The 16,660-nt window shown below is 41.7% G+C and overlaps 1 protein-coding gene across 1 annotated transcript in view; it reads right to left on the reverse strand.

Annotated features, from left to right (window-relative positions):
• Nucleotides 1-8,267: 8,267 nt before the first annotated feature.
• MGMT (O-6-methylguanine-DNA methyltransferase) overlaps nucleotides 8,268-16,660 on the reverse strand; it is a 229,596-nt gene continuing 221,203 nt past the window's right edge. Inside the window, exon 6 of the mRNA XM_066620619.1 lies at nucleotides 8,268-9,699. Coding sequence (XP_066476716.1) covers nucleotides 9,568-9,699 — 132 coding nt within the window. The 3' untranslated portion in view covers nucleotides 8,268-9,567. The remainder of the gene's footprint in view (nucleotides 9,700-16,660) is intronic.

The raw sequence follows: 16,660 nt of genomic DNA on the forward strand, positions 1-16,660 counted from the left end.
GTCTCCCCCTGCTGGTTTACCTGCTCCAGTGGCCTTCCCACAAGCACTTGGGTAGCACACCATTCAGCCTACTGCTGGAGTGTGCTTTACAGGCATTTTGAAGGAGTCACCGCCAGCTGAGCACGTGTTCTGCTGCTGGCACGGCCTATTATGAATGGTCCATCAAGTGATTTAAAAACAATAAAGTTAAAAGTAAAAAATCTCTAAAGAACTTTTTACTTCACAGTAAAGTTAAATTTGGCAGCAAAACATAACGATCAAAACAAATATCCAAACAAAAGGAAAGAACACTGTGAAAACTGGATCCATTAAACAAAGCAGAAAAGAAAAAGCCTGCCCCAACAATAACGTTTTTAGCCTGCACCAAAATGTTAGCAGGAAGGGCACCAGTTGCGCCTCCTGCAGTAGGAAGTTGTACAAGGTAGGTGCTGGTATAGGAGAAGCCCCTCTTGCACATCCACTGCCATCAGAGGCACGACTGATGATAATGTTATTAAGAATATTTATATATCGCTTTTAAACAAAAAAGTTCACAAAGTGGTTTATAGAGAAAATAAGTGGTTCCCCATCCCAAAAGTGCCTGCAATTCAAAAAGATATGCAAGAGAATATCTCCATATTCCAGTAATCCCATTGGTCAAACTGGATTAGAAAGGGGATTAATTATTCCAGCTTTACCACTACTACTAAACCCATCATCAAACGCACACTGCATACCAGCCACCTGCTTGAATTTATATGAAAGCAGCTGGACTGACATTAGTTATACTGAATGAGAGAGTTGTGTCACTTTTTGCAGGGTTCTCTTCCCACTCCCCAACCTGATGTGTACAACATTTAACAATAATAAAGAAGATTTTTCTCAGAGTACAACTTGGTTGTTGCAAATACACACTGTACACTGGTGGTGGTGGTGGTGGGGAGACACTTCAGGAGCACAGGGAAGTTTCTAATCCAGCACAGTGAGGGGTTTGCCAGTGTGCTATCCCCTCCATGTGGAATTTGAATCGAACAGAAGGCAATGGATGAACAGGCAGAGTCTTATTGAAAACGGAAGGCCACTTAAAGAGTCAGAGACTGCTTCATGGAAAAGTTTGATCTGGTAACTAGCTTCAGGTTCAAGACTGCTGCAGATGAGTGGTACAATAGGCAAAGGGTACCCAGACACTTGTCAATTTGAAGCTACTTCTGTCGGTTTCGTAACAAACAGGCAGGAAGTTTACAGTCCATCCCGAGAATCCATAGCCCACCCAAGAGCCACAGGGAACCCAAGGGAAAGGTAGACCATGAAAATTAAGGACAGACATGCCCAGACTTGCCCCAGCAGAAAGGAATTAGTTTGCCATGACACACAGGTGTTTCAAGGCGTTAAGTAAACAACAATTAGCCAGGTAAAGTAGCTGCAGGCCATCTGGTAATGTTGGGGCACAGGCTTTACAATATCATGTATAATCCAGACTAACGTGAAACATTCTGCTTCCACAACAGCGTTTCATAGGCTCAAATTTTCTATTGTGAGGTAATAATGCATTCTGACCCCCCCAACTATACCATCATGCCATATGCTCTTCTTATAGCTAAGCTGTGACTATTCTCTATAAACCGATTTGCCACTAGGCCTTGTTTCTCTTCACCAAAGCACTTAAGTTTGATCATCTTTTGCAAGTGATATTTATTTGGGTGGGCTTTTTATAGCTAGGGCTAGTCCACTTAATTATTTGCTTTAAATTGTTACTTGCCCCGAGTCTTGGAGCGGAGTCTTTGTTTGAATTTCCACCCCCCTTCCCTGTCTTCACTATGTAAAATGCATTTGAAGCCTTCTGGGCAGGGAATTTACCCATCTTCTGTGCAAAGTATAGTGCACCAATCCAAGTTGCTTATTGGAAATGTTAAATACATTGTTGGTGAGCAGCAGTCACATTCAGGCTAAGGTTTCCATGCACCTGCAATTTATCTGCACAGTCTTAGAACACTGAAAAAATAGGACTAGTATGAGATGACATGGTTATTAAGAAATATTGTCCTATCATATCCCATGTAAAATACCAGAATTGGGGGACTTGTAAAATGCCAGAAATGCTTGAACTGGGGGATCTCAGCTGCTTTACTCTCTTTACCACAATGGATGGCTCACCAGTAAAGGATGTTCTGACATGCTTTCTGCCACACTTCAGCACTACCAGAGGCGGTGTTGCAACATAGCAGGGTCATGACATAAGGGCCTATATAGCACAGGTTCCCAAACTGTGTGTCATGAAGTCCTGGGGTGTCATGATGAATCTCCAGGGACGTTTCAGGCCTCACATCATCCAAGCTGCTTGGCAGCGCAAGGGATTGCGGAGCAGAGACTCTGCTCTGGTTGTGCATGAGGGCTGTGCATGATGGAACCCACCTACTCACCCTGACTGTTTTATGCCTATTTTCAAGTGTTGTTTTTTTTCCAGGTGTGACCTGGAAGTAAGTCCCGAAGACATCTTCGCATTGTGCATCATTGGCACCTCTGGGTTCTGCCACGGACACCGTTGGAGGAAGCGCATTGCATCATAGCTAGGTTTGGGAACCACTGGCCTATAGGATGCCTTCTATCTTGTCCTATTGATTGAGCAGCATTGAAGAAGGTCTGTCTTGTCTCTTGTGCCCAGCTATCTGGGCTGGTTCAATGAGGAATTCCACTCTGCATATTCAGGAGGGGGATAATTCCCACATAATTTAAAATAAACGCTACTGTAAAGTAGTATATATTAAACATAAACTTCCCTCCCCCAACCAACTATGCAGAGCAAAACATGCATTGGATGAGGGTGGGACATGCTGCATGACCTTGTTCTTATCCAGATGGTAGGTGGAGCTATGGTATTGTCTGAATCAGCCCTTTGTCTGCTTCTTGGTTTAGTACCAGTTTGTCTCTAGATTGCCAGAAACTGCATATAAGACTACAACACTTTTAAGGATGCCACCAAGGTGAAGACTCCCCCTTCCCCACCTAGATGCAACAGGGAGGCAGTCACACTACAGCAAGTTATGTTGATTGTTGCCGGGAGCCGTGGACTGTCCTAAGCTCAAGATGCAAGTTCAAATCATGATCCATTCTTTTCTCGAACGCTTGGCATCTCAAAAGAACAGAGTACAAATAAGTTGCAATTTTTTTTCCACCACAGCCTGGTTTTAAACACACTGGAAATACATACATAGTATTAAATAAAATATTGAAAGAGATTTAAAATATTGATAAAAATAATTACATGATCTAGCCAAATGTCTGTGAAGGGTGGATTTTTCTTTTCTTTTCTTTTGGTTCCTTGGGGCTTCAATGAAAAAAGCATTAATGAGAAACTTTAAAGGCTTGTTAACCATATCCTTTTATCAATCAAAAGCACTGTCAGTATACCGTGCTCATGTCAATTTTCACCTTACCACACAGCTACCATTTCGGACTTTCTTATCCACTCTCAGACCCTAATATATAGATCCTTGTCGGAGCAGACTTGAAGGTGATGGAGCCCAGACATTCTCCATCTGTCTGCAGCTGGTGCCAGTTCGTCCAGAAGACTTTGGACTACTGCCCTTAGTCACTTAAAGACACATCAGTACCTGCAGTTTCTCCAGTTCTTGGCCCCAGCTTTTAACTGCCACCTACACATAACTTCACACAGACCAGAGGCTGGTCTGGATCAGCATGCAGTGCAGAGCTCATTTTAAACCTTAATGTCTCCAAAGCTGATAAAGAATAAAATTGATGTTAACTTCAGATTCTTAAATACCAACTTCTAAATCAAAAGCTTTCCAATACAGTCAGGGATGGGGATATCATTACAACAGCTTAAGGAGGCAGACTGCAGTTAAAAACACCCTGTAATGCTATTGTGGTATAGACTGTATTCTCCTTTAAAAAATAAAAAAAAGAGGAAGGCATTAACAGAATGATCGCCACAACTTTAAAATCTAACAGGAACAACATAAGGAGGAAGGCCTGCCTTCTGGGGGTTCTTCTGGAGTAAAAAAGATCTGTTCAAAGAATATAGAACCCTGCTTTTCCCATGTGCTGTATTAAGTATATTTATTTATTACTCATACCCTATGTATGTTATGTGGAACAAAAATAGCACTACGTTTTGACAAGCTATGGAACTGTATGACCAATTTGCACATCAATGTTACTGAAATATCCTGCCCACTTTAACGACAACAGAGTGTGCTCTCAGAAATATTTTCCACTGCTTCTTATAGCCAGATACAGTAAAGCAGGAAAAGGACCATTTGCAATAGGTAGAAGAATGTTCAAGAGAAATCCTTCAGATGCAATTCTGTTAAATTTACTAAGAACGTAACAGGAATTATAATTAAACCTGATGGTAATTCAAGGATTTTTATGTTCCTGTAAGATTTTTATAATGCAATTACTCATGAAATAGTACATAAATCTTATGGGTCTCCTTTTGTATTACTATAGTTTTTTTTAACCACTCATTTTTTTAAATCTTTAAATAGAATTTGTCCTTATTATAAAGGGGAAAAAAGAGTCTCCAAATTATTCCAGTGTGCATCTGGAAACTAAAATTTTAATAATTAAAATTTACAATAAGAAATATTAAAAATTCAAATGTGGCACTGTCTAAAATCTGGCACTGTCTTGCATCTGGCACTGTCTAAAATCCTGTTAACAGTTGTCAAAACATAGTGGGGGAAAAGACAGCATGAAAAGTAATGATCCCTGATATTTATACGTACACACAGTTTTGAGTTTACTCTTCAGGTTTTAGTATGTCTATAACTTTATCATACTGACAGTAAGAATGTTGCTCTCAGAACTGAAATGTGCTTAACTAGACTTTATAACTTAGGACCCAATCCTATCCAATTTCCAGTGCTAATGTAGCCATAGTGAATCCCCAAGGTAAGGGAACAAATGTTCCTTTACCTTGAGGAGGCCTCTGTGACTGCCCCCCCCACCGCAGGATGCAGTGCACACCCCACTGACAAGGCTGCATTGGTGCTAGAAAGTTGCATAGGAATTGGTATGATGCAGAAATGAAAAAGGAACCAAAGCTGAATACTCCTCTCCACCGCTTCCAATATATATTCTTATGAATAAAATCTTTATGGGCTGAATTCTATTGATTCTATTCAACTGACTTTGACTTCTTAACATGAACAGGAAATAGAAAAAGTAAGAATTGGGCCTAGATCTTAAAGGTGTTTTCACAACTGTAAACGACTGAACAATTGAAGTGCTCATTTGTTATAGTTATATCCACCTTTTCTTTTGTCATGTAGCTCAAGATGATCAAGACAGCATACAAAGGATCCTCCAGCAGTTTCCAGGTGTCCACCATGCAAGAACTGATCAGAACAAGATATGCTTAGATATGTGGCTGCATCATGTGTACTTCCAAATTATGCCTTGGTACTTACAATAGCATTAATTTGAAAGTACGAACAAATTCTTAACTGCAAACCTGACACGAAGGCATCATTAGGGTTTCTTGATAATTTGAAAGAAAGATTTGAAAGTATTGCTACTAGCTCAGAGCTGTGTTTCAGTATCTAAAAAACAACCCTGTGGCAGTGATGGTAAGGAGGTCAGGCTGAGAGACCGCGACTTGCCCAAGGAGTGCTTTGTAACAACCACAGTACAATAATATATTACAAAATGGATGCAAGGGAATTACATTCTTGGCTAAAGCATTCCTACTTGGTTTAGGTTTTGTGCAACACACATTTTTATATGAGCTGAACTGGGGGGGGGGGGAGAGAAACGGGAAGAGAAATGACCCATTGCAAAATTCAGTCTTTTCTATGGTCAAGGGCATCTATTTCATTATAAATGTAGTTCCACCAAAACAAATATTATTTTTGAATCTTTCATTATCTTAGTCTCTGGAAATGGGCTAAAACAGCATGTGTTGGTATTAGATGCTGCCGAGCCAGCTGTCGTGCCTGGCTGCACAGTGTCTCAATGTCAGCAGTTCAAAGCACTGCAAAGCTGAATGGAAGGAAACTTGATAGGTCAGTGGAACCCAATTCCAAGTAAAAAGAACACAGCGCTCTTGTTTCCAGAGTTTTCTTATTTCATTTTGGGTTTTTTTTTTTACTTTATTTTAATACCTTTAAGTTTACGTATGCATTTTCATAAACTATGCTATGACCCCCTTGCTACCTTAGGTAGCCTCAAGACTATTCCCAAAGGATTGTGTTTTCCTGCTAGCTTCCTTCTTTGAGTTGTAGTGAGAACGTCACAAGGCAATGCCAGACTGAACCATCTGATATCCATCTGAACCACCAGTGTGCTATCACTGTAGTCTCAAGGTATACATCAAGGCAGGATACAGAAAACCCTGAGCAAGAGAATGGGGGAGGCAGGACCGATTTTATACTAGTGACACACAACAAGGCAGGCCAGAAACAAATGCTGGTGTTGGGGGGGGGGGTTGTCCTGCTAAATGATGCCAGACGCTTTTTTAATGACAAAGGACAAGATCCTTGCATGATTCAGAACCTTGCATGACAAAAAGATTGTGAAGGTGCTTGAAATGCTATTTCGTCATACACCAATTTCTCAGTTGTGTTGTGCCAAGCATTTCGTTACAAGGATTCATGCCAAGGAGAGGATACTGCACTGTTATAAAGACATCATACAAGGCCACGCACATTATCACTGAACAGAAACAACGCTAAGATTACACATAAGCAGCGTTGTGGATTTGTTTCTTTCTATGAAAACTCCCTAGAGGTTCTATCACAGTCCTCTTCATTAGTGGTCACGCCAAGTTGTAGTTTTGGCATCATTAGCAATCTCTGAGATCACTGGCAAAAGACGGCCATTCTTCATCTTACTACGTAACTACAGCACCTCTCACAATACATACATGGAATGAAGATTGCAGGCCTGTAATACTAGTAGACAGCTAATTCCTGAGGCAGACAGTCTGAAGCACTGCAAATAAGGCAGCTCAGAGATTTCAACTCGGCTGTTCGTTTTCAAATTCATTCTTAAACAGCAGGGAAAAAAAGTAGTGAATGAGCATCTCCTAAACACATTGTAAAGCACATGAATCTAAATTCTTCTGAGCTATAGTGCCCTCTATTGGAACACACACTGACAAAAGAATATGCTGCTTGGCCTACAACACAAAAATAAACATTTTGAGATGCCAGTGCATGAAAAAACGCTAGTCAGACAAGAAAATCCCCAAACCTTACAGTACATTAAAATCGGTCATTCTGAAAGCTTTTTTCCTTCCCCCAAATATAATTTTGATTGTTGTGTCTCTACATTGACTTTCCCGATCTTTAAGTTGAAGTGAAAACACTTTTCTGACAAAGGCTTTTGTTTATGCTGGACAAAATTATAACCGAGTGTCCTACTTCCACAAACTGCTCACATATCAGGAAAAATATATTGCCCCCATGAAGCAACCACATTTCCATACCAGAATGTTATACTAGATAAGGTGGTACACTGGAAAGAGTCACAATGAATACATGGTGTGTGTGATGAGGCCTTGACTTTCACTTTTAAAATCACAGGGAACAACTAGGCAGAGCGAATACCCTGTATTGCTAAGCAATGAGTCTGTCAAAGTACAGTTAGGCTTTTTGATTCTGACCCACAGTGGACGCAAGCTAGTGGGTGTCCTAATTATTCCATTGGGATTTCTTGACAGAGGATGCTCTATGAAATCTAAAAAAGGGCAATGGATATGCATATACAAAAGTTCTGAGCAAGCACATTTTCTTGTTGAAATAGTATATGTCTAAAAGCATAGACACAAAACTGAAGTCTGGATTGTAATGTTTTCTATAACAATCTGGCTTGAAAACGCTTTATCGTCTGGCACTGTTGTCACCTGAACGCCTGCACTCCCCATGCCTAGAACATGGCTAGATGCAAATAGCAGAAGTAGTGAAGAGTGATATATTCTTAGCAGAAGAGTGCATGGACCACTGTTGAGATGAGACCATGTGTGTAAGGAGAAATACCTGGTGATAAAATATCGGCAAAAAGCCAGAAGGCATCTATGATTGTCCTTGGCTGCTATTCACACATTACAACAACAACAACAAAGAATACACTCAAAACTGTACATATTACAAGGCTATATTTTTATTTCTGGCTTTTGCTGACATGTACAAACCACTTGAGCCTTCCTTTCGTGGTTTATATTGCCGCCAGAAACCCTTGATAAAATACAGCCTTGTATTGTAGAGTAGTGTATAGTTTATTTTCTCAGTATATCATATACTGTACTTTATTTATACAGAGACAACTTGTATATGCATAACAGGTTTTAATAAAGTAATTCTAATATCTCAGTAACACGACATTAGCAGAGTAATACAATGTAACATAACACAATAATTTTTGTTCGCAACCCGCTTTCTAAAGCAACATCTACCAGAACGTGATAAAAACATAAAAATCAGTATTTCCATGTTACGATTTATGACTCCCACATTGAAAATTTCAGTTTCTGGTGGTTTGTAATATTTTACTTTCATTGAGTTCTTTTTAAATAACCAGAAATTTTAGCTTCAATATCCTTTGGCTGACTATATTTTCTCTGGATAGCATTACGTGTTTAATATAATGTATGGCTTTGCTTCTTATAATCTAGAGTATTGTATAACATGTGTGTAAATGTGAAAACTAAATAAAGCAAATGCTAACTAAAAGCCATAAGCACTGCTGATGAAAAAAGGCAAAAATTGGAAAGAATTATACGCTTCAAAATCTGGCAAAAGGTATTGCAACTCAGCTGTATAATTTTATGAAAATATTTGTTTTGCCATCAAACTACTTTATCAGCATCTATTTTTCTGCCGACATCAAGCAATGCTAATGGAGACAAAATATTTTTATTCCTATCTTTTTAAGCCATCTACAATGATCTGAAAAGAAAAGCTGTGAATAGGCAATTCAATAGCAGTTTCCTTTTGAATGGATTTCCAGTGTGTTTCATTAACAACTGTTTACGTAAAACATCATTTCAACAGTTCAAACATCAAAGAAAACAGGAGAATCTTGGGCACCAAGCCTGGCAGAGGTACAAGCTTTTCAATCTGGACAAATACAAATCCAGGCAGGAACAGGGGGAGGTGTGTGTTGAAGCTTATGCATTTAATTTTGCTCTCCGAATACACGCACAGGCTTCGGATTCCCGGCTGTCCCCTCTGCGAGCCAGATGCTTCCTTAGAGGGGCAGTTGCATCTAACATTTGCCATGCCCCTCCCACTCCCTTATCCTTGCTTTAATGGACATTAAAAATAGAACAAAACAGCACTGGAGATGGGAACAAAATACATGCACAACAGGCACAGTCGCTGTACTCATTCTGCTGTAAAATGTAAAAACAAGAAAGGGCATACAAGCTGTATCCCCTAGGACACATTCAGCTTTTTTAATATAGTAGTGCCACCACACATTTCGCTTCGGATGTTGTATTATATTTATATGTCACTCAAATATTTACCATTTTCCTGAATTCTACTGTGTGTTCTGAAAGCTTGTTATAAGCCAAGTATCTTTGGTTATGTGTTTTGGCTGTATAACAGCTGTGCCTGAACTGCATCAATATGCTAACTTTTCCTTCTGAAGCTTCTCATGTGACAAAAGCCACTCTTTCAGATGACTTCCTCCTGTGTAGTTGCCAGTCTGTCCACTGCTGCGAATCACTCGGTGGCATGGTATTATAATCGGGACCTGAAAAAAATGCACACACACACACAAAGGAAAATGAGGCTTCTGAAATCTCTCCCCTATTTCCCTGCACAACCACCACCACCACCACACACACAAATTACCCACCCCACTTGTGGTCAACCATCATCATTTTCTTATTAGCATAAATCTTTTCCAGCAGTGCCCACTTGGGGGGTCAGCAAGGCTATACTTCTCAATGTAGCAAACAGAGAGAAGCATTCATGGATAACCTGCAATGTTATCAAATATTCCTTCGACAAAAAGGCAGAGAAGAGGAAATAGGAGTCCAATTCAGTAATATCTTTTGTATGAAGGCGATACTGTATATTCTGAGTTTACCCATTCAGTTCAATTGAGAGGCTAGCTATACAATTACATCCCTCTGTGTCATAGAATTCCACCCTTGCCTACCCCACAAAAACTGGGACTTCGAAATGGAACTTTAGTGCCTTCAGTAGAGCATTAAATTGTGGACAATCCTTCATTTTACGAAAAAGCTACTTAACTGGCTAGGATAATAGGGTCTCACCTTTAGGTTAAGTTTTTTACCTAAGGATAATACACATCAACTCTCGTCAGTGCCCAAAACCTTTCTGCATTCAAAGGGAGTCTTGTATTCTTGCCTATCACTTTGAACACAGTTGCTTATTCACTCCTACCTAACATTCATGCCCCTTTGTTTCTGTATTCTTTTGGTTGTGTTCTTATCTCTTGGAGTGTTCTTCCTCTTTCACCTAGCGTAAGTGTTCCACAGGCCTCTCTCTTTGCCTTCCTACTTTCTTCAAATCAACCAAGTACCTTTTCTGTTGAAATACAATCCTACATGTCTGTTTCTCTGATATTTTCTCTGTTAGGAGAAACTAACAAAAGGTAACATAGGAAAAGATAATCTTGCTCCATCTAAACCCTTGCCTCTCTCCTAATTAGTTACTGTAGTGGGCACTTTACAATTTCTTGCTTCCAGGCATGCAATCAATCTCTTTTCAACTCCTCCTTTTTTTTCTTCCCTGGCTCCCAATTCAGACTTGCCCAGAAACAGACTTACCTGAGCAGAACGGCGAGCTGCAGGCAGCACCGCCAACCATGGAAGCTGTGAGCTGTGAGAGCCTTGTGGCCACTACTGACGTTTCTGGCACTGCAACCCAGGTATAACCTGCTGACAGGGTTGCTTAACCAGGCAGGTCTCATGCCACAGACCACCAGGGAGGTGTCCAAGTATGAAGGGAGTAAGGGGAGAGACCAAGGAGGTAGCAGGGAACTAAGCACAGCCAGAAGCCAGGGGCTGCCTGCGGCAGACATGGAACAGGTTTATGGCAGGTCAGGGAATGGGTTGGACTAGAGGGGAAGGGGCTGAACACCAGAGAAGGATATTTAGAGGTGTGTTAGGCTCATAAGGTTGGTCAGCCAGAAACGTGGCTTGAAGGCGAACAATGGGGTGAAGCCAAGGGCCCCAACAGTTCAAATAGCTTCCCAAGAAGGGAACAAGATGGCTCAGGGGTGGAGGAAGCGGGGGGAGGCAACCACCACACAAAGCTCTGAGGCCTGAGGTAACACCCAAACCCCTGGGTAAGGGCACCTTGGGTGGGGCTTTGTTGCCAAAGTAGGCTCTCAGCCAGTGTAGACTCACAAGACTACTGTCACATGGGGAGGGGCTGTAGCTTAGTGGTAAAGCACATTCTTTACATGCAAAAGGTCCTTGGATTTTCAAGCAGCGAAATCCAGGAAAGTCACTGCTAGTCACTATAGACAATGCGAGTTAGATGGGCCAAGTGTTTGACTTGGTGTAAGACATTTTCATATAGGTTCACATTTTTGTTCTCTTCCCTGTATCGACTCCAGAACCTGCTGCTCTAAATATCTTGTCTACGACCTGATTATCTCTTATCCTGGCTACGATAATCTCCTTGTTCTACATTGGCCTAATACTATGGTCCACTTTGTTCTTCAGGTGTTCTTCAGGACACCTGAAGAACTACATCAAACAGAAAAGACATGAGGGGACAGTCTACGGCTAACTGACAAGCTAGCCAGAGAATCTAGATAGATATTCATGTGTTCTTAAAGAATTCGAAATACAAAATTGCTGATTTGGGGGGGAAATATGTAGCTTATCAATAATAATGGCATCTTTACCAGAGGATTGGAAAATAGCCAACATAACATTGATTTTTAAAAAGGGATTCACTAGGGAGACAGGCAATGCTAGGCAAGTTAGTTTGATGTCTGTTGCAGGAAACTTGGTGGAGAGCTTTTACATTACTGAGCATACAGATGAACAGTGTTAAAGAATTAGCATGGCTTCTGCAAGTCCACGCTTACCAACTCCTTACCAAAGCTGTGAATGTGAACAATGCAAGTGAACAAAGATGATCCAATAAAAACTACACACGTCAATTTCCAAAATTTTTATGACTCTACACTACACCTTGGGGTAAGTCAGTGATTCCTAAACTTGTGGGTTGCGAGACACCAGCCAGAGAAGCACTTGTCCCTGCCCCTTTAAGGGGCGGGGAGGAGAGAAGGCAGCAATGTGATTCCCAGGATTGCGCTGCTGCCTGGAATGGGCGAGGTTTTTCATTTACATGCAGCCATCAATGCAGTCCTGGGGAGTCTGGGGAACCCTCCACAGGACTCCCCAAGCCTCTCTAAATCTAAATAAGAGGAAAAAAATGGGCACTTCCACTTTCATGAGGAAACCACAAGTGCACATTTTTTTTCTTTTTTTTAGACTTAGAGAAGCTTGGGGGAGCCCTGCGGAAGGCTCACCAGACCTCCCAGGACTGCAGCAAAGGCTACAGATAAATGAAAAATCCCCTCCAATCTCAGGCAGCAGTGCAATCCTGGGGATGGTGCTGCTGCCTTTCCTTCCCCCTCCCCTGCAACAACTTACAGTGCTCCAAACTCCCTTGTAGGAGTTTAGGAAGCATTGGGGTAAGTCAGTGACCCAGACTGGCAGTAGATTCAGGAAAGACAAAGGAATGTACTTCTTTATAGAAAGTATAATTTGTTTATGGAATTTGCTGCCACAAGATGTAGTGATGATCACTAGCTTGAAACAAAAGTCTTAGACAAATACATAAAGGATGCCTATGACCTGCTATACAGCTACCAGGTTCAGAGACATTATGCCGTCGAACAGCAATTGGTGAGGGCTAACAATATGATGAGGTAATTGTCTTGATTTCCGGTTTATGGACTTCCCAAAAGATCCACCTGGCCAGTGTGGGAAAGAACTGTGGACCACATGGGCCTTTGACAGATCCAGTAAAACCCTTATGTTCTCTTTAGTGAACTGAGAATGCTGACCTCATCTTCAGTACAATGATTGTCAAACCTCTGAAGTGTCTGCATGGCCACTTTATTGAATTTCACATTTGCCTCCCAGTTCCTAGTCCTTATAGTGAAGGTTTGCTGCCCGTCCCCCACTTTAACTTGTCTCATTTCTGAGTCAAAGACACCAGGTACTATCTGCAAGCTATATCTGAGTGTCTGTTATAAATGGCTCCTCCACAGTGGCTCCCTCTACCACTGTGGTGCCCAAACTCTGCACTGTGATGAACTCACAGGCACACCATAGGATGATCCTGGCAGCCTCTTCTCACTGGCTCTCCTTGAATCATGCAAGATTAAGATGGCAGCACCCAAGTGATGGTGCCACCAAAGCAGGGCACCATGACCACAGTAAGTGTACCATTGGACGAACATATGGCAAGTCTTTACCCCTTACTGCACTTTACTCTTGTTCTGACCATATACTTATTGTAAGCTTGCTGTGCAGAAATCAGCATACTGCACAAATCAGCATACCAAATAAACAGTAAAATGTGTCCTCTCAGGGGAGAAAGGTGAGATAGAAATAAGATAAATAAATAAAGCCGGTGCTATAACAAACTATGCATATTAAAAACAAGGAATATATACTCTACTACACTGGCTGCAGACTGTTGTTGTATCAAACAGCATTTCTGATGTCCACAATTAAATATTTAAAAAGCATAATAATTGCAGGCTAACCAAATGCAGTAATTCTTCAAATTACTTTTATAAGTAATTTTAGAAGGAGTCTGTGGTTCATCATTTGTCCCAACCAATATTCTCTCCTGTTCAGTCCAACACCATGCTTAAGAGTTTTACTAAGAAGAGTGAGAAATTGTCTCCTAAAGTTAAATACTGAGGGGGGAATCATCTTCGTCATTTTTGGGTTTTGTTTAATTGAAGGGCTGTCTCTTCCCCTTCCCACAACCACAAGATTTTTATATGTGAAAGAGAGTGATAGAGAGGATGTTACTACTTTCTTTCCATTAGTTGACACAATATTGGATGACTGAGGCAAAATTTACACACTTTGTGCCTGATTGCTACTACAAAACTTCTCCCCCAAAATCCATTCCCCATTCCCTTGTGTTAGCATATTGGAAGTTAGCTGAGCAGGGAAAAAGCCAGTGAGGGGGTTGAGGTAGCCAGAGGGATGGCTGTGTGCCATGCTTTAAATGGCATCTCTTTTAAATGGAAGATGGCACCGACCTACCTCTGACTTGTATAATTCAGTGTTAATGAAAGCATGGACGAAGCCAGCTGAGTGAGCTATTGGGGCCAAGCCACAACAGCTGTAAAAATGGACCCACCCTCTCTTGTCAAGATCAATTAATCCAAGAACAGGCTTCACTATTTCACCAACTAGGTGAAGGAGGTCAACAGCATTAGAATTACGGAAACCCTGGTAATGCTAATAGTTGAACATGAATTTAAAAAAAACAAAACACAGGACAGTTTGCTACCACAAGGTTGTAGTTTTGCACAGCACATGTAAACATTCCAACTCCTATTATCAGAAAGTTTAACCGGTGTATTATGTCAAGAGTCAGCATAAAGACAGCCTGGTTCTCATGATAACTACTTTTCAAATCAAGTAATGGAGTAAATGTGCCTACAATCCCCATAACTTATTAGCGAATTTGTTAATGACTCTCACTGGGCAGCCCTAAATGAGCTTCCCCTTGTATTGCCAAATTCTCATTTTTGGAAGACTGCAGTACATTTTTTTAAGCTGATGCTGGCTTTTCCTGAAAATACTGGGCTTCTTGTTACTGTTTAAATTTACTTTAAGGAAAAAAAAAGGCTTCTGGAGCCAAAGGAGGGGAGACTGTGGACAACAATGAGAAATGGGATAATGGACATTTTGCATAGATTACACAATGCTATGTGGTGATAAGGTGTTTTTCTTGAGACACAACCTTTCTATAAGAGTTAGATTCACAAATGGCAATGTCACAGTGACTTCTGCTACAATGTACAAACAAGCATGATTATATTTGCCATACATGTTTGATTCTGAGTATAATTTTTATTATTAATTATTATTAACAGTATTTATATAACGCTTTCCAAAAAAAAAGGTAACAAAGCGGTTTACAGAGAAAATCAAATAACTAATGGCTCCCTGTCCCAAAAGGGCTCACAATCTAAAACGATACAACACCAGCAGACAGCCACTAGAAAAGACACTGTTGGGATGAGGTGGGCCAGTTATTCTCCCCCTGCTAAATAAAAGAGGAGCACCCACTTGAAAAAGTGCCTCTTAACCAGTAAGCAATGCAGTTTTCAAACTCTCCGGGAGTTTGAAACCCGCAGTAAGTCTTTGCGGGGGCGGGGGGGGGAGGCAGCAGGGGCAGGGGGAAGGCAGCGACGCGATCCCCAGGATCACGTCGCTCAGGGGGCTGCAGGAACTGGGATGCACTCACCAGTCCCTGCAGCAGCCGTCCCTGTGTGTGCGATCGCCCCACTCTCCCTTTCCCTGACCTGGGGCGCCCTGCAGGCGCTCGTGCAGGGCTCCCCTCACAAAGGGACGGCTGCTGCAGGGACTGGAGGGTGCACCCCAGTCCCTGCAGCCCCGTCAGAAGGGAAAGCGGAGCGATTATGCTCCACTTCCGCTTTTGCGGAGTGCAATCGCTCCGCTTTCGCTTTTCCTGACCTAGGGAGCTCTGCCAAAGGTTGCACAGGGCACCCCGTGCCCCCGGGAGGCTGCAGGAGGCTTGGGCAAGTGCACCCAAGCCGCTGCAGCATCGCTGCCTTCCCCTGTCTCCTGGCTGCCCCTGCAAATTAAGGGGGCAGAGGCCAGGACCCACAGGCTGGGGCGTCGCGATGCCCCAGTTTGAATACCACTGAGTTAGCAGATTAACTGACAGTAAGAGAATTTCCTGTTACCTAAAACAAATAAGTTGAAATTTACACCTACTTTCACCTACTATAGATAGGTTAGTAAGGGCAAGGTGCCAAAGGAGGAGGGGGATGTCTTAAATCTCTAAGCAGCCATGCCCAGCTGCTCTATTCCATGTTCCACTATGGCAACCTTCTGGCACACCAAGTTGTGGACTTCACTACATGAGCTACAGAAGCCAAAATGGAGAATTGGTGTGAATACCTTTGCAAGGTCTACAACCCAAGACCATTGCCACCTCCAGTTGCTGTTGCCTCCTTAAGGGTGAATGGCGCCCCACCCCCCACCACAGTGGCCACAGAGACATCAATGGCCCTGTGAGGAGGATTTTATGATGATTTTATTACTGTATTTTATTATTTCTATTTATTGATTTTAGTTTGTACTGTTTTTTATGTTTTGCTTATTGTGGTAAGCAACTCTGGTAGCCCTCTCTAGGGACAGAAGGGCAGGGCAGAAATCAACTAACTAAATAGGCAGTAGACTTGCAAAAATCCTGTAGAGCATTTCAAATTTGAATAAATTTACATAAATGAATATATTAGAAATGGAACTTATATGAACGAATGAAGGTCTTCCAATAGCTCAAGGCCTATAAAAGGCCTTGCACAAAGCAAGGCCGGCCTTTCCTTTGCTTTTGCATCACAGATGTGAAACAGCAAGCAGCGGATGGAACCCTCGTTCCACAGCTTATTGTGAGAGGTCAAAAGACAAGCAAATATACTTGTTTACTGACTATGTGCT

Source organism: Tiliqua scincoides, chromosome 3 (genome assembly GCF_035046505.1).
Source record: "Tiliqua scincoides isolate rTilSci1 chromosome 3, rTilSci1.hap2, whole genome shotgun sequence".
NCBI lineage: Eukaryota > Metazoa > Chordata > Lepidosauria > Squamata > Scincidae > Tiliqua > Tiliqua scincoides.